Source organism: Dermacentor variabilis, chromosome 3 (assembly GCF_050947875.1).
Source record: "Dermacentor variabilis isolate Ectoservices chromosome 3, ASM5094787v1, whole genome shotgun sequence".
NCBI classification, from domain to species: Eukaryota; Metazoa; Arthropoda; class Arachnida; order Ixodida; family Ixodidae; genus Dermacentor; species Dermacentor variabilis.
In genome coordinates this window covers 166,095,709-166,114,054 of record NC_134570.1, presented here as the reverse complement: position 1 = coordinate 166,114,054, position 18,346 = coordinate 166,095,709, and the positions used below count along the sequence as shown (strand labels likewise).

Below are 18,346 nucleotides of genomic sequence, written 5' to 3'. Positions count from 1 at the left end.
CTGAAAGTGGAAACAACGTTCTCAAACCATGCGGCTGGTGCGGAAGAAGCAGGCACAGTCGAGCGTCCTGTCCAGCGAAAGATGCAGTCTGCAGAAAGTGCGACAAAAGAGGACACTTTGAAGCGGTTTGCCGCTCAACCAGAGCTGTCAGGAACGTCAAAAACCGGACCGAGGAACCAGGCTTCCTCGGAGTCGCGTCCCATTCATCCGCTTACAGGTGGTAAGTTCCCATTCTTGTTGAATCCTCGAATGTGGTATTTAAAATAGATACTGGAGCGGACGAAATGGTCATTCCGGCGGAGCTCTTCACTCGCATCTTTCCCGCGATAAAACTTCAACCAGCAAAGCGTCGGCTTCAGGGGCCTGATGGTAAATCCCTTGCCATATCTGGTATGGCTGCCATGAATATAGTTTGCAGGAACGAGCAGGCGCGAGGACGTGTACGTAGTTCAAGGCCTCCGAACCCCTCTTCTTGGGAAACCAGCGATAGAAAGGCTCTGCGTAATACCACAAATCAACGTAGTGAAGAAACTGGACCCCGAATCTGATTTTCCACAAGGGTTCCAGGGACTGGGGATCTTCAAAGGAGAGTACGACCTCAAGTTGAACCCGGAAGCAAAGCCTTTCGCGCTGTCGTCCCCACGTAGAGTCCCCCTGCCTTTGTTCGAAAAAACAAGACAAGAGCTCGAGCGGATGCAAGCACTAGGCGTCATTTCTCCTGTCACCGAGCCTACTACATGATGCGCACCTATGGTTGTCGTTCTTAAACCCTCGGGTGCTGTTCGAATCTGTGTTGACTTCACGGAACTCAACAGATACGTTCAACGAGAATGGCATCCCATCCCCGCCGTCGAGTACACCATCGGAATGCTACGGGGAGCCAGCACGTTTTCGAAACTCGACGCGAACTCGGGTTTCTGGCAGATACCGCTGAGTGAAGGGAGCAAAGGATACACAACTTTTATCACGCCGTTCGGACGATTTTATTTCAACCGACTTCCGTTCGGAATGTAGTCGGCCCCCGAACATTTTCAAAGACGAATGGGACAGGTTCTTTCAGGACAGGAGGGAGTCGTCTGCCAGATGGACGATGTGCTTATTTGGGGTGCCACGCAGGCGCAGCATGACGAGCTGCTTCGGGCAGTGATGAACCGCCTCCGCACAGCGGGTATTACCTTGAACAGAGATAAGTGCGAATTCAGTGTCACGCAGATTTCATTTTTGGGACATACAATCGGGAACAACGCAGTGCGTCCTGATAAGCAAAAGCTTGACGCGGTGACAGAAATGCCACACCCGACGTCCAAGACAGAGTTACGGTGCGTGATGGGCATGGCAAATTATCTGGCCCGCTTTGTGCCCCGCATGGCGGAAGTCCTTCAGCCTCTTTCGTCCATGATGAGCTCAAGACAGGATTTTGTGTGGGGTCCCGCGCAGGAAGCCGCCTTCAAGAAGTGGAAGACTCTTCTTTCATCGGACCCTGTTCTGGGAATCTATGATTCAAACATGGAAACAGTGGTCACAGCAGACACCTCATCATACGGTCTTGGAGCTGTCCTGCGCCAAAGGCAAAAAGACGGTCAATTCAAAGTGATTTCTTATGCTTCCAGAACTCTTACAACCACCGAGCGGCGATACGCCCAAATTGAAAAAGAAGGACTTGCCCTCGTGTGGGCTAGTGAAAAGTTCCGTGATTATCTCGTAGGAAAGCGCTTTAGCCTCGAGACAGATCACAAACCACTCGTATCTTTGTTTGGGTCAAAAGGAATTGACGAACTAACACCGAGGTTACAAAGAATGCGCATGCGTCTGATGCGCTACACACATGACATTGTGTATGTTCCAGGCCGGGACTTGACGGTGGCGGACGCGCTTTCTGGGCCACCTCTTCCACAAACGGAATCCCTGGAACTGGAGGACGAGATCCAGAGCTATCTGCGATTGGTGACTTCATCAGTCCCAGTAACAGCGCCGAGTTTACAGCTTATCGCCCAGGAGCAAGAGCAAGACCCGGTATGTCAAGCTCTTATCAACCTGTGTACACAAGGCTGGCCAAGCCGTCGAGACGTTGGGTTTGACCTGAATCATTACTGGAATGTGAGGCAAAACATTGCCCTTGTTGAAAACCTGCTCATGTGCGGCTCTCGGATAGTGATCCCATCGACACTACGGCAGGCCGTCCTTAAAGTAATTCACGAGGGACACTTCGGCATTGAGAAGTGCCGGGCACGTTCCAAGAGCTCAGTTTGGCGGCCAACTATTGACGCGGACATTGAACGACTTGTTAAGAACTGCCACAGCTGCCTCAAGCAGAGCACCAACCGAAAGATGCCTCTGCAACAGACTAAGTTTCCAGATAGGCCATGGCAGCGCATTGCGATGGATTTATTCTTTCTTGAGGGAAAATGGTGGCTGATCATCACGGATTCATCGTAGCGCTGAATAGCCGGACTTCCTCAGCAGTAATAAACCACTGCAAATCCATTTTCGCCAGACACGGGATTCCGGAAGTAGTTGTTTCTGATAATGGGCCACAATTCTCAACAGCCTTCGGCGCTGAATTTTCAGTTTGCATCAGAGTACGACTTTCAACACGTGACATCTTCCCCCTCATTATCATCAGAGCAACGGAATGGCAGAGTCCGCCGTGAAAATTATCAAGGGCTCCTTAAAGAAAACTGCTGACGCTTATAAAACTCTTCTGGCCTACAGGGCAAGCCCACTAAAGAATGCATACAGCCCCGCCGAGCTGCTCATGGGGAGACCACTGCGCACGGCCCTGCCCACGTCCAGCGAAAGCCTCCAGCCCCGGACACCAGACTTCCAAGAACTGGCAGCTTTCGAGAGGTCGCAGCGTCAGCGCCAGAAGAGAGACTACGACCGACGCCACGGAGTGCGCGATCTGTCCGAACTGTCCGAAGGAACAGACGTATGGCTCGTAGACCTCCAAAGAGAAGGAGTTGTTCGAGGAAGCACCGACGAGCCCAGGTCGTACTGGGTCGACTCCGGGGAAACTTCTCTATGCAGAAATCGCACTCATCTCGTCCCGCTGCCTCCGACTAGTTCAGAAGACAGCCGAGGAACAACGCAACTGACAGCGGAATCACCAGAAATAGGCGATGATGAAAGAAGTAGCGCGCGACAGTGTAACGATCTCTGTCACAATCACACACGAAGCGGAAGGTGTGTGGTTCCTCCAGAACGATTTCAAGCTTCGTAACAAAAGTGGCTACAAAAAAAAGAGAGAGAGGAAGATGTGCGATAATATAGCTCGCCAGCTTGGGCAGCGTCAGCAGTTACAGCGCCGCTGGGGCACTCGTGATGCGGTCTATAAAAGCCGCTGCTTTCTGATAATAAAGGTTCTTTGGTTGTTGCTTGTCGATGGTGAAAGACGCACACTTCTTTGCGTCTGTTCGCGACGCAAACAAAGATAGGCAAAGCAGAGGTGGAGGAGTCGCTGTCGTCATCAAATCGGGCATAGAAGCCATTCTTCTTCCAGACCTAAATGATGTTGAATGTTGTGTTTAAGGTTAACCTATTTGGACATGTTTTCTTATTGTATGCTGTATATAGACCACCAGGGTCGATGCCGGATCTGCTGGTTAAGCTAAGGGATCATATGGTTCATTACAACAAATATAAGTTGATTGGGATTGGAGATTTCAACCTTCCAAGCCTTGAGTGGAACCGCTTGCTATCAGGTGCCCATTCTGTCAACGATGACAATGCTATATTTGATATTATGTTGATATTAACCTCACTCAGATTGTCAGTGAACCTACAAGAGTAGGCAACTCTTCTTGGTCTATTCCTCATTTGGTTTTTCTTCATCGCTGCCTCAATGACTATGAAGTGTCTGTACATTCCGGCCTATCCGATCGTAAAGTCGAATCTGTTTGCGTTGCACTCGCTCGCAAATGTACGAATAATACACGAGTTGTTAAAAGAGTGATGGATTTTGAGAATGCCGATCATCTTGCCATTTTAGACTACTTACATTAGAAGTTAGCCGACTTCTCTGACGATGATGCTGCTGTTCTTTGGAACAAGTTTAAGAATGTGTGCTAGTTTTGCTTACGTAACTTTGTACCTGATAAGACAAAGAGAACGGCCAAATCTGCACCATGGATGAGCAGGCATATAATACATTTAAAACGGAAGACTCAACGCCTGCGAAAGAAAAGAACAGCATCTCACGCTTTAATGAAGCTCGAGCGTCACTTTCCACAAATGTCATGCTGCTTGAATTCTTCAGGGCCAAACAATGAAATGTTCCTTACCTCAGTAAGGAAGCCTTCATTGCGGTGAGGCCACCTTGTGCCACTCTGAAAGCTTCCTTACTGAGGGACCCTCGGTGAAGGCTTCCTTGATGCTTCCTCAGCGTAAGGTAGCTCCGAAGCTACCTTCATGCGTCCTCACGGCGTTCGTGGCCCTGCACGGGCGCTTCACGCGCTTCACCTCACTGCTTAGCTACGTGACGCTTACTTGCGCATGCGCGCTGTCGCTCACCTGCGGAGGAGCGCAAGCACGGTACGTCTTGCCAGGCATCTTCGTTTCAGTCACGCGTGTGGCATGATAGCGTTGCTACGCGTTGCACGACGCCGGCGTGCCAGCGTTGCTGGAGCACATCAAGTTTTGCACTATGATGTGGTATTTTTTTGCGTTTAGTAAACAAAACTAGAAGAAAGCGTCCACGCATCTCTATATTAGATCTTCAATTTAAAAATTGTGCGACGATACAACATTTCTTCATTGAATAATGATGCTAGCGTAAAGTTTTTAAGCGATAATCTCGAACCCAGGCATGCGGCAGCCGCTTCTTACGTGAGAACGGGCGAAGGGAGCTTCCATAGTACGCTTGCTTCCTCCATCGCTCCTTCGCTGTAAGGAGGCCTCACGTAAGGTTAGGAAGCGCTCGAAGGAAAGGAACGTGTCATTGTTTGGGCCTCACTCTTTTGTTGCTCTTTCCAATACTGTTTTTTTAAATATCCTTAATAATCTTCCTGTCCATTAGCCTTGCCAGTTTGATGAATTCTGTCGTACTTCTGGGTTACAGACTCACGTTTTTCATTTATCAGATGCTTTGTTATTTCAGAAAACTTACCTACGTGTTGCCCTGGTGCCTTACATCCTGCTTCAATTTTGTGTTCGTACCATTGTAATGTTCCATTCATTAACTCTATGTTATCGTCTTCTCACTCTTTCCGTTTTAACGGAACAGTCTTAAAGTATGGCAGTGCTAAACCGTACGGTACGATGTTGAGTTGAGTACAAGCTCTACAGTTGTGCGCTAATGGAGCTTTCGGCACTACTCATATGGTGTTAGCTGTAGTCGAGTGGAAATGGAAGATTTTATGAAGTCTAAGGATTGAACTTTCACCATAGAGATAGAACAAATCGAATTGAACTGCATACGCAGTACTGTACTTACTTGCGTGGGGTACCTCAGAAACAGTGAAGGCCCCTAGCCGACGGCAAATTCACGGCCAATCAATGACAACAGCCTCCGTCCGAGCCCCTGTAGCGTTTCACCACCTATGCCACTGAAATTGAGGGTTAAACGTGTCTAAGGAGGCGGTAATTTGAAAATTTCCAAATTAAAAAGTTAGTCGCCACAACAATTGTTCTCAATCGTTTATTGTAACGTATTCAACATGAATTAAAGCTAACAAAAGCCACTATGACAACACGGCCCTGCAGCACTAAGTTGGTCAACATTTAATGAATTAACGATAACGAGACATTACATTGTGAGCGTAGGGCAGACCGATAACAGCAGCGTCTTTTTCCTTAAATAACTATAATAGCAGTGCAACCTACGCGCCAGCTTCTGACACGACTGCATCCCGTTTGATTTGTGCGACGAGCTCGGACCAATACCGTCGCCAACTTGTCGCACTTTTCTTTGCAGGGCAACGTTCGTTGAGAGCCTCCTCCTGCTTTCTCCACAGATTACCACTCTCATGGCCCGTGAAGCACCCGGATAATTCGCTGCTCGGCCTGGCTACGTCGGGATACCTCTTCCAGAACGCTACAAATTATTCCTTTTAAAGAGCAGACGCATGGCACCCCGACGTAAATTTCTTTGGCTTGGGAGGTGCGAGCTCACTTTCCGCGATGCTTCTGCCTATGGCATATATGCCATCTGGGGGAAGTGGCTTGCCTTCGAAACTCGGGCAAACGCAATCAATTTTAAATCTTCGCAAGCCCTCATGCATGGGAAAGCACATAGGCACATTGGTCCCTCAGTGCCTTTTAAACTGCAGGACTTTCAGTTCGTTACTACGACAGTGACTTAATTCATGCGATCTTATTATGGTAAATATGAAACAGTGCAAATATACTTATCTGCAGTTTGTTGTTGCCTCCTTCACTGTGTTGGTTGAGAGAGTCATCGTCGACGCCATCCTTGCAAGTAACAGTCCACGCTGCCATACTAAAACCTTGTCTGCATCTTTCTTTTGCCGATTATCAACCGAGTGGAACGGCCTGCCTCGTCACATCGCCGAAATCACCTGTTCATCGACGTTTGCTAATAAGTTTATTACTAATATTGTTCATGGAACTCATGTGGCCACTAATTAGAATAAACAATATTTGCAAACTCCACCACTTATGTATAATACCCCCAGTGAGGGGTGTTTAAGGAAATAAAATTGAAGTTTAGGCTGCCTTCATTTTGCATACTGCATGTCATATTCGGGATGCTCACAGTCACGCAGAGGGAACACAGAATCAAGAAGTCCCACAGAAGCAACACCGGACAAGTTGTTTATTCAGCATTACGCCATTGAACAGTTAGTGGCGATCTTACAGACCGCCTAAACTATTGGCAGTCTTACGGGAAGATTGCACACAGAGGAACAGAACTGTACAAGGAATAGTGGCCATCGTCAAGTCTGCATGATCACTACGTCGCGCACTGCAAGTTCGTTGTACGAGTTTGTATACGCTGCCTCCTCGATTTCTTACACTGTCTGCTTTGGCACCACGCTCTCCCGTTGCTGACGTCACCGCAGCGTTGCCTCGTGGTATAACGCGAAACGTAATCAATTACAGCTTAGTCTAATACATATACAGTATACATCTTGTAAACATTAAAAGGCTTGTAAACCACAATAAAGTGACTACAAATATTGTACTAAATACATTCCATTTATAACTTAATTGTACATGTAGTACGCTTGGTGGAAAGACAGCCAAGTGAAATAAGGCACTGACCATTCACCGATGGTATGATCACGTGAGCCCCACTTTGTCGACCGCCCATAAAGCAGCGCCCACGGGCTGATAGCCACCCAGTGTGCATCTAGATAAACCAATGAAGCTGGAGGCGTGCTGAGGGGCAAATATTGTCTTGGTACCATTACGTCTTCCATCTTGGGGTGTCGCCAAGGGTCGTGAAGATTCCGAGTTTCGCCAAATCGGCGCGTCCTGCATGGCACGCCTGATATGAATGACAAGAATGAAATCGTTACTTACAAGATGCTTCCTACTTGATAAAAATATAAACGCTATGCTCTCGTGCCACGTAGGCTACCAGTGAAAAGTGACTGCATGCCTCGTATACGGCATGAAAATTTGCAGAAGTCTAGTATTCAGTATGTATCAAGACCCTAGTTAACATACTCACTCCACATTTTCGGTACACGCCACCTACAGAGTGTATTTTAATTCATTTAAATATGAATGCTGCGCCATATTTCAGTCCTCTCAGAAAAGCGGGTAGCCTTCTTAAGAATTTCATATAGTGCCTCTTAACGGGTTAAAAACGTGGGTTGAGCAATTATATTTTATCCCCTAATTGACGCACTTCAAAAAGTCACGGCACTTTGCGGCTATTATTGCCGATATATTTCTTTTTTCCAAGTAAACATTACTGAGTGGTTTGTGTTTCTGAAAACCGCAAAATCTGGCCCTTAACATGCTTAAAAATTTAAAATCGTATTCAAAGCTTCGCTGTAAAATTTTGCTTCAGTAGTACAACCAATGCACGAAGTCACACAAAGCAGACACGTGCACGCACGCACACGCGCACACACACGCACACCAATATCTCGATCTTTGTCCCTTTTGGATTGTTCATTGTTCCGAGCGCAGATGTTTGCGCTCGGAACAATGAGGGTAAAGCCTTAGCTGCGTGAAGAAACATTTCGTCCAACTATGTTTGGTGCACACAACCTTCTCTCGTCGCTTCTGTAAAAGGTTTATTGCACATATGCAATGCCCGTATGTTTTTGCACTAAAGAAAACCCTTCAGAGAATAAATGTATGCAGCCTTTCAGAAAGCTGGTAAAACTTTCTATTGAGCTGTAAGAGGTTCCTGGTATTATGTAATTTCTTTAACGTCATCGCATACCTCTTGCACATACGAGGTGAAATTCGTTGTTCGAATTCTTCTCTAGCTCTTAAAATTTCGTGGAAGACAGAACTATACGTCGTTAATATATAAAGTAGCAGCCTCTTGACGTGGTTCCTAAGCTGATGTCACCGCTACTCAGTATATAAAGACGAAGTTAAATGCGATCTACTTTGGTACCAGCTTTATGAACAGGGCAAGCTTACGACTTTAAGATGTCACGTCTCTGTAGTGTCCGAGTTGTGTCTCTTGCTGTCGCTGTTATTGTGATGTGAGTATCGCTGCACGTGTCCTTTACGGGACGAATGCCATTACAGAGACTACATTTGGAATCGTTAGCATTCTGAGGGTACTTCACGCACTTCCAGGGGGTTGTATGTCTATCTGTCTGTCTAGCTGTCTGTATATGTATGTATGTATGTATGTATGTATGTATGTATGTATGTATGTATGTATGTATGTATGTATGTATGTATGTATGTATGTATGTATGTATGTATGTATGTATGTATGTATGTATGTATGTATGTATGTATGTATGTATGTATGTCCCCCAGCTACCTGTGTCACTGGGCAGCCTGTGGTAGAATGGCTAGCGCAGCGGGTTGCTTTGCTGAGGTAACACGGTTCGAAACCAACCATAGGATCAACTTGGATCAATGAGTGTGTGACAATGTGTACATATGTGCCTCTCTTCAACAAATATATTACACACCAACGTGGGTCACCATAGGTGCGGGACTGCGTAGGACTGCAATACTCGTATCTGGGCTTGTTGCTGTACATTCACTAAATTTATAGAAGTGCAACCTTGAACACGGATGTAGAGGCGCTCGTACGACCCGCCCTCTTTCTTCGCGTGTGTTTCAGGTGGCGCGCCTGTATATTTATTGTATTTACTGGTTAGGACTGCAATAAAAATGGCAACGCACTCTAAGTTAACGTTCATGCACCTCAGTCATACAAAAGAAAAGTGCCCGAGCCCTAGGCAAACTGGCAAACATTGAATTAGAAATTAAATCGCTTATTTCACTGGTTGCTGTAGCTAACGCTTCATATGAAATTCTTCACTTTACACACTTCCGTGAACTAGACATGCACAGCAAAACGGATAGTGAACCAAAAGATTTATCGCCTCCCTTTATCATAAAACTAACTTTAGCATAGCCCATTGGAAACATTACCCGCAAATGGATGCGTTGCAATCGCCGTAAACACCACATATTATTTGTATTAGATTACAGGTGCAAGCTAGCAGGAAGAACAAGACAAATTTCGAGATCTGGTCGACGTTCGATGTTCCTAGCTGCTAGCTAGCCTAGCGTAGCAAATGCTGCCTAAAAATGGTCCACCCGAGCTTCACTTATGAAATTCCGTGGATTCTCAGCACTTGGACTCACTGAAGGCCATGTATACAAAATCACACAGACATGACTAAAACAAAAGGTAGGGTTGTACAGAGCACAGAACGTTGTACGCTATATATCAGCTGGTTCTACTAGCCTGGCCAAAGGACTCGCCGTTTACTCCCAAACTCTCAGTGAAGGAAGAGTTTCAGGAGGAACCGAAAAAGCTCCCTTCTATAGTTATGTCTTTGCGCAGTAATACATCAGTGGCCGTTGTGTGAAATGTCACTCATGGTTTAGTGCACCTAATGAAGACTAACGTTTAGTGACAAAATTAGGCTGCAGTACGCAATAATGGTCAACATCACCTAGACTCTGTAAGTACACACGTGGCGATCACGCATGAGTGCTATTTGATGCCGATGTACGAGGGTAGCCTCAGTTAGTGGAGACCACAACGAACGCTGGAGGTCACGCAACATCTAAACGACAATGAACGGAAAATGTTCTGCGTACAAGGCACATCAACGTCATGTCCTGCTACGCCGATACGTGAGGGTGACGTTGGGAGGACGCGGTATACGGAAAACCTCAATATTTCTTTGCCCAGTCTTCAAAGAGTCCCGTTTCTTCGTGCTCATGCAGTTGGAGGGATGCCTTTGCTGGTAAAATCAACTGGGCATAATATATTTACACAGGACGCATACTGAGTGCAAAGGGAAGACGTGTCAGAGATTCACAACTTGAAGTCAGAAAAAAATTTATTCACTTAAGTATCCTTAGATCATTTGGATGCGAAAGCATTGAATTCTCAATTTAATTGGTTATGACCATAATACTTGAGATCATACAGTCACGCGTCCTTTCTACCTTATTTCACATTAATCTAGCTTGCTCTCATTTGTACCAACCTCAATCCACCTTAATCCACCTTAATTTACCGAAATTCACGTTTCTCTAATTTGTACCAATCTTAATCCACTTTAATGCACCTTGCTTTAATTTGTACCAACCTTAATTCACCTTAATCCACTCTAACGTCACAGCAAGATGACTGCGACGTGTGCTATAACGCATGCACTAGGCACACCTTTAGTCACCCGGAACCGTGATGCCACCGTGGCGTCAGAGAAGCGTGCTCGACTCTCACCCGTAGGCCCGGGCTTGATTCCGACACTGACTCAAATGTACCAAATTTTCTACAAAAACTGGCATGCAGTCCTGCTCCTAACTCAACTTGTCGAATCTGACCTCGGAAATGAATGCGTTATAATACAACAGAGAAAACACTTGAAGGCTAAAGAAACATTTGATGAGGCAGCATCCCAAGTCTACAGATTAATTTAACTCCCTCTCCCATTCATATTTTACCTGCCATGAAATTCCACAATAAGAGGACCTGCAGCTTTTATTAACACCGCACGCTCGCCCTTTTCGGCCGCTTAATGGTTTTAATGGCCTTTAATGACTATCCTTGCGTGAGGTACAGCTGAACGAGAAGTTCTATGATTGAGCGTGCAAAACTTAATTTATTCGCCTTACAAAAATGACTCTACATCACGTCTCAGTCGTCTCTTAGGCCATCTACGCAGAACTGCCACCTTTTCAGGATGTAATGGAAATACACAAAGAAAGCTTCATCTTGAATGCGCTTTAGCCTATCAGCTGAAGCAGTTTGAATTTCTGCCGTAGTTTGATAACGCTTCACTTGCAAAGGAAGCCATTAGCTAGGCACAACTTTGATTTCCTTACTGAGATACATCTAAAATGTAGAGATGCTTCTACGTGTAAACCGGGAAACCAGCTTGAACACGAATTATTTGTTTATTCCGGTACGTCCAACGACCAATGGCGTTAAGAAGGGAATGGTTATGAAAGATTAAATGCGCATAGCTACATGATGAAGTGTAGAATAGTCATCAATGGCAGCTTTAAATAAGGAAATGTAATGATGTTTGAGACGCAGGTGGGTAAGTGGTTCCTATCACTCGCTCTCTACGGGGTATAAGCGAGCAAGAAAAGTGGCGAAACCCATCTCACGATGACTGCCGACGTTGTAATGCATTTAGAATTGAGTCAACATAGTGACACAATGTGTTGCCACCGTCGAAACGAGCTACGTAAGAGGTGTGTACTGCAGCGGGATTCCTCTTTCGCGCTTCCGTGAGAACACTCGGTGCCATCCAGATCAACCACTGCGAATCCTGGCCTCCAAAATGCAAGGCTGCGAGCGAACGCTGGCAAATACATCATGAGGAAACGGGGCACCTCCGTCGCTCTTTTTTCTGCACACTCTGCGCCTTCTAATGGTACTGCCGAGAAGTCCGCAAGCGGCCTCCGAGATAATTGTTCCCTCGTTTGGTGCCCATTCAGTGGTAAATACTCAGCGATCCAAGTCGGCCGGAGGTTCATTGAAGAGTGCCACATATCCAGTGCACTCATGACGCAGCTCGTTAAAGAGCAGGCGTGAAAGAAGGATGTTCATTGAAAGCGGCACATAATCAGTGCATTTGTGGCGCAGCCTCCAAATGCGTCAGGTTGCTACTCTTCCCTCTTAAAACAGTTGCTCTCTTTGGGGTGCATCTTTGTCGCACAACAATAATCGTCATATGCTTTGCTTGCGTTTCCTTTCTTGAAAGCTAAGCGCTCGCTACTTTCCTGTCAAGGATACTGTGTCACGCCGAGAACGCACAAGCCGTTCGTGACTTGGTAGTGCCGCGGTCGCAGAGTTAAAGGAAATACGGGCAAGACAGATGACGATTATTGTTGCGGGACGAGATAAGCTCCAAAGAGCGTAAATATTTCTTAAGTGTTGATGAACCTTTGTGACGTGGGTTCGATTCTGTTCAGCATCGAAGAAATTTAGGGAATATTTTTCGTCATGTAGAGTTTCACATTTCCAAGCACATACCCAAGTTGCCGTCAAAGACGCACACCCGTGAGCAAAAGTATACGGACCACGGGAGCGCGCGCCAGACTGCGTCGGCGGTTCTTCTGGAGGCGCTGCACCCGCAGTCGAGAATGAAGCCAAAGCACCGGTGCGCATGCGCGTCCCACTATGTCTGACAGCGCGTCATGTTCCTTTCCCTGCCGAGGTTACGTTTCTCTTCGACGAAATGTCAACGGGGTGCCGTTTGTTCTGCTCCGTCGCATCATCGCCGCTGTTTCGTCTAGCCGGTGCGGCAGAGCTAGCCAGCCCAACGGTCGCGCTTTGCGATTCTTCTGTTAGCGCGCAGCCTTTTCTCGTGAATTTTGTTGGATCACACAGAATGCCTTGCTTCTTATTGGGGCGTTATATAATCGGAAACGATTCCAATAGCTGATGCCGCGCATTGAAGCATGGTTTTCCAATCGGCGTATCTTGCAATGCAGGTGAAGTGCGAAAGAGTATCAACAATATAGTATCTGAAAGCAACAGTAGCACGTCAGCTTACCCTAATACTCAGAGGATGAATGAATCTTAGGCGGTCATCTTCGCCCAGTTAAGGAACGTAATGTACTTTCTAATGCCAGACGTGAATTGAACTTTATACCAGCGTGATGCATATTACTGCCCTATTCCTATATTTCAGCCCGTGGCGATGTTTCCCCTGTAGTGCAGGAGGCCCCGCCCGCGCATTACTTGCTGCCGCCTTCGTTGAACAGTTTTTAGAAGATAATGGCTGCACGGTGCCTCTATTATCTTAGTATTTAGGCGGTACATACGGACACCATTGATATTCAGTCGCACTTCATTTGGGCGACAAACTACATCGATTCCAAAATCTTCCTTGCTTACACGGCAACGAATGTGGGAAGCATTTTCGATTATATAACGCCGCCGTAGGGAGCAAGCAATTATGTGCGAGTCATCAAAAGGCGCCAGTGGAGGCTGTTAGCCACACAATATTTGATGGAATCCTAAGCGCGGCGGACGTGCGAGCCAGCCCTGCCGAAGCCACTCAGTGAAATGACTGCGCAGATGCGACGAAGCAGAGAAAAGTAAGTTGACGAGAACCTAACCTCGGCAGGGAAAGCAACATGCCACGCTGTCAGACATGGTGGGGCTTTGGCTTAGTTCTCGACTGCAGGTGCCGTACCGCCAGAAGGCACGTCGATGGAATTCGCGATGCGCTCCCGTAGTCCATGTACTTTTGTTCGTGGGTGTACATCGAAGAGCGGCACACATCCACTGGCACCTACCGACTGACTCAGGTTGTCCTCAAAGAGGTTCACTGAAGGCCAGGAAAGACGGACTGGCACATAGCCTGTGCTCCAAGCTGGCATCAAAGAGTTTCTTCGAACAGCCCTGCACACCAGTCCCGCTTCCAGTGAACCATGCCGGCGTGAAATAGCTACGTTTATATACAACACCTGTATGTGCGCATTGACATATACTCAGCGACCAAAGCATGTCCGATATTTGGTTCAGAATCCTGTTACCTCATCACAGCAGTCCGATGCGCTAACCATTCGACCATGGACTACCCAGTGAGCCAGGTAGGCGGGAATATGATTAAATACAAACACAGATACCTGAATGCAAACAAACATACATAGACAGATAGCCCCTAGAAAGTGCGTGGAGTACTAAAAGAATGCTAACGCATTAGAAAAGAAGTTAGTTTTGTGATTATGAACGCCTGCTTTCGTTCTGGGGTCTTTACGTGATGAAAACTATGATGGCTCACTAAGCAGCGCTGAGCTGGCTTCCAAAAAATGAACGAAGTTTTAGTACATGATGGGCTCTAATAGCTTACAGGGTATATACCGTGTTTACTCTATGGTAGCGCTAGTTTTCTTTTCATGATTATCGTTGCTTGAACTCGACCATCGCGTTGCCTGGGAATAACGACAGATTTACCAATTTTACAACAAATATGTTAAATTTCGGAGTTTTTAGGATAACGTTGGTGACGTGTATATTTGCGTCTCGACTCAGTCCTTAGACAAGTCGGCCGAAGCCCAATTTACTTTTATATCGATAGCAATTACGTGAACACTCCAGGCGCATTTCTGTCGTTGGCGTCGCCGTGAGGTTCCGTATCAAGTCCAAGGGCGATACAATCGCCGCCGCGTATGCTGTATCTGGGAGCGAAAGCGTGCGAGGGTCAGCCGGCGATCTCGCCTCAATCTCGCGCACGCAACGGACAAAAGCAGGGAGGAAGCGCGCCACCTTCCGTCGCACGCGAGGCTTCCGGTGGAGGGTAGGGAGGGGGAGCGTCCTACTCCGGGCGGAGCAGAACGCCCGATCGGGCCACTGCATCTTGAAAGCCACTTGCGACGGGTACAGAGTCCGCGCAACGCTGTCAATTTGCTCGCTGCTGCTGCTGCTGCTGCTGCGTTTTCTCGCTGCAGCGTTTTGACAGCGAGTTTCCGCGGTCGTCGAGTGAGATGCGTTCATGTTTGCTTGTGCGCGCGTGACGCCATGATTGTTAATTAATTTAGTATGCCTATGTTTACAAGCTTATATGGCCCGTAAAACTACTATCCTTCGTATAGCTGTACATTAATTTGCTATCGCAATAGAGGCTTCGCCTTTCGGGCGAAACTGCGACTTTTTTTTATTGGAATCAATGTAATTGTCGCTGTGCTTGTGACTGGTGTTACGTTTACGGTGCTTCATTACCCTGCGGCCTTTCCCGCTTCAACTACGTTTGTTGGCAACAGTATGGCGACGCAGAGCGTTGGGTGTAACGGCCGCTTCTAGGTATAAGTAATTTTGATTGCCGAGGAGCTGGGAAACTGCACCGCGGCTTGGTGGCTCAACATAAATGAGTTGACGAAGTTCGGATGGTGGCGCCAGTGGTAGGCCTTTTCTAAATGCAGGGCTTGTCGGAAGGGCCTCGTAATAGCCTGGTACTGTCCCCAAATGAAATGATAATGTGGTCTTTTAAGAAGTACTTAACCTCTTCTAGCCTGTTGTCGCGATTTCGCGACATGCCTAGTCTCAGATAAATGCAAACAGAACACTTAAGTGAGAGAAATCTCCATGTTCACGTCATGTGCGGTCACCCAGCAAGAACACGTCGGCGTGTCGCCATTTCTGACTCAAAAATAAGGCTTTCGGCATGGTGCTGCCACCGAGGGTGAACGCTTCAGTAAACTCATGCGGCTTTGTCCATTCAGAGGTACATATTCAACTCTACATCTCTGCAATTCCGACTGTTGTACAGACTACCAGAAAGTGTGAGACGGTTAATCTACCAGGTTTGAGTCTGTTCAGTGGGAAAACATGCGAATTCAAAGGCATTGTTTTGTGCTAAATGCCAGCTTCAGTTTTCTCAAAGCAAGTCAAGAAATGTCACGCACTATAGCAATTGGTGTGAGAGTCATTTTTGGATGTTCTCATCTGTTATAAAAGCATTCCTAACTGCAATATCAATATTTCTCTTAGAGGGAGCTATAGCTCGGGCCCAGCTCCGATGTGGCCTAATCAAATACATTTAAAACGCAAAAACACTTTTCTGAGATAACCCCTGGACCAATTTTAATTAATTTGTTGCATTTGAGAAACAGTTAAATTCTAGTGACTGTAGGAAGCGGAATTTCTATTTAAGGCTTGAACATTGTTAAATAATTTTAAGGAATTTGCAAGTTTGAAACAAATATACACACGATGTTCATAAATTATTGTGTTTGCATCAAGAACAGATATCGCGGTTCTGTAAACGGTATCCATTACATTATCCAAATCGGGTCAATTCATTATGTCAATTTATATCTCATGTGAGTTTGTTACGTAGTTTACTAGGGTTCTTCAAAAGCTGTATTTCCATATTATTGAATTTTTTTTTAATTCATTTGAAACATATATATTTTGTGCGCTTTAGATGTACTATCAGATGCCATTCACAGAACTGTGATATCATTTTTCCTTGCTGAGTTACAGAGTTCTAAACATGATAGTTTGGTTTCGCAAAATTTTTCTATTTCTGCCAATTTCTGTAGAGTGGTGCTGGTTCTGTAGAGCGGTGCTAGGTGGACCTACGCTTTTATGTAAATTAAATAGTTATGTCTACAACCCAAGCATCCGTGTGTGTGTCAACAACAGCACGAAAATGTTGAACATAAACGAATGGCGACAATTGCACTATTTCTACTGCAGCCGTTTCACGTGGGTTTATAAATGCCGATTGTTCGGTTCTACATAGGTACTCAACGGGCGTTAGCCGGATGGTACATTGTCGTCTTTTCTTTTTTGCTATTCCGGTCTCTCTCTCCTTTTTACTTCCGGTCACTATCTCCATCTTTTTCTCCCCACACCCCTTTCCCCGTGCAATGCTGTTGAGGTGTCCTCCTGTGAGAGACAGTTACGGCACTGCACTTATCTCTTCCATTTCTCTTTAAAAATCACTTCACTTCACAGAGAATGTGACGCCATTTGCAGCCTAAGTGCTATAACTCATACGTAGCTATCTCTAGGTTGCGTGGTGTATCTGAAAGCGGCGATGACATTTCTACTCCAAAGAAATGTTAAAACATAATTCACTTGGGCGATCATGAAGTCGGTGCATCGTAGCACAGTTTCTACGTAACGGTAGCTGCTACGAGGAAAGCACTGGAGGAAAGGATCCGGTCCCGGAGATTGTGCAGTCTCACACAACACCTTAAAGCGGGAGCTGTCACGAGGACAGAAGACAAAAAAGGTGGCACGAGACGCAAGCACCGAGTGTTTCAAAGAGTTGGCTCGCTTTAAGCGTTCGTGCACTCGTGGCTGCTCACAGGGCTGCTCGACGGCAAAAGTCAGATTGGACCATCGGTAGAAATCGGCAAAGTACCTAATAGGCATTTGGGATGCAGGATCTGCCTCACATCGCAGCTTCAGCGGTATGTGATGTTGACGGGCAAGCAACTCAGGGATAGCGTAGCCGACAAACTCTGCCTTATCAGTATATTTGGTTACATTAAAAGACGCGGCTTCTGGATAATACTTCTTCCCTATTTCAGTGAATCATGTTATATGTCTCAATAGGGGCTTCTCCAGGCTTATCCCAGAACTTAAAGTTAACTCTTAGCTAGGAATTTGTGACTTTCACGTCGCGGATGCAACGTCCAGCTAAATGCGCCAAGCCAGCATAGGTGCGCGTTAACACAGTTCTGCCGACAAGTTAGTTCACATAAAAATATTTTCAAGCATCTTTTGCCCTGAGAATATTGACCCTTTTCGCGGAGCAATTTGTTATAGAAAAACGAGATGGCGCTTTCGGTGACGCGCGGCACGTGGCCGCAGCGAGAGAGCACGAATACGAAACCATTACCGCTTTTACCTTGCGTCGCTGCACTCAGCTGTCAGAAATGCCGCTGAGTTTTCCCTAACACACTGTGCTCCAATCATACTAGATTGACTAATGTGGTTTGACGACGTGTGCAGCAGTTGGCAGCAAAATATAGTGACTAGGAATGGAATGAACCTGTGTGGCCAAGGGCCGTATAACGTAAAACTATTCCAATATGTTTTTATTACAATCTCTTGACGTCAAATTTGCGTAACCCTGGACGCAAGTATCGGGCGGTCACCCGCAGGGTTGTATGAACAACCAATCAAATGCTCCCCTCGTTCATAGGAGGTCACTTCTGTTTGCTTGAAAAGCGAATAACATTGCCTGCACTGAGAGGCTTGTCTTATCTAATTGGCAAACAAGAGGCGACGAGCGTACTC

At 46.3% G+C, this 18,346-nt stretch overlaps 1 protein-coding gene and 1 long non-coding RNA gene across 2 annotated transcripts in view; both read left to right on the top strand.

The window, feature by feature from the left end:
• Positions 1 to 1,287: 1,287 nt before the first annotated feature.
• On the top strand, positions 1,288 to 5,987 carry LOC142574887 (uncharacterized). The gene is made up of 4 exons (XM_075683885.1): positions 1,288 to 1,579; positions 1,847 to 2,013; positions 2,713 to 2,855; positions 5,912 to 5,987. Exons 1-4 carry the CDS (start codon positions 1,288 to 1,290, stop codon positions 5,985 to 5,987), a joined length of 678 nt encoding a protein of 225 aa, XP_075540000.1.
• A 2,429-nt stretch (positions 5,988 to 8,416) lies between these two features.
• LOC142574303 (uncharacterized) overlaps positions 8,417 to 18,346 on the top strand; it is a 35,343-nt gene continuing 25,413 nt past the window's right edge. The window contains exon 1 of the long non-coding RNA XR_012826487.1: positions 8,417 to 8,630. This is a non-coding gene — a long non-coding RNA (uncharacterized LOC142574303). The remainder of the gene's footprint in view (positions 8,631 to 18,346) is intronic.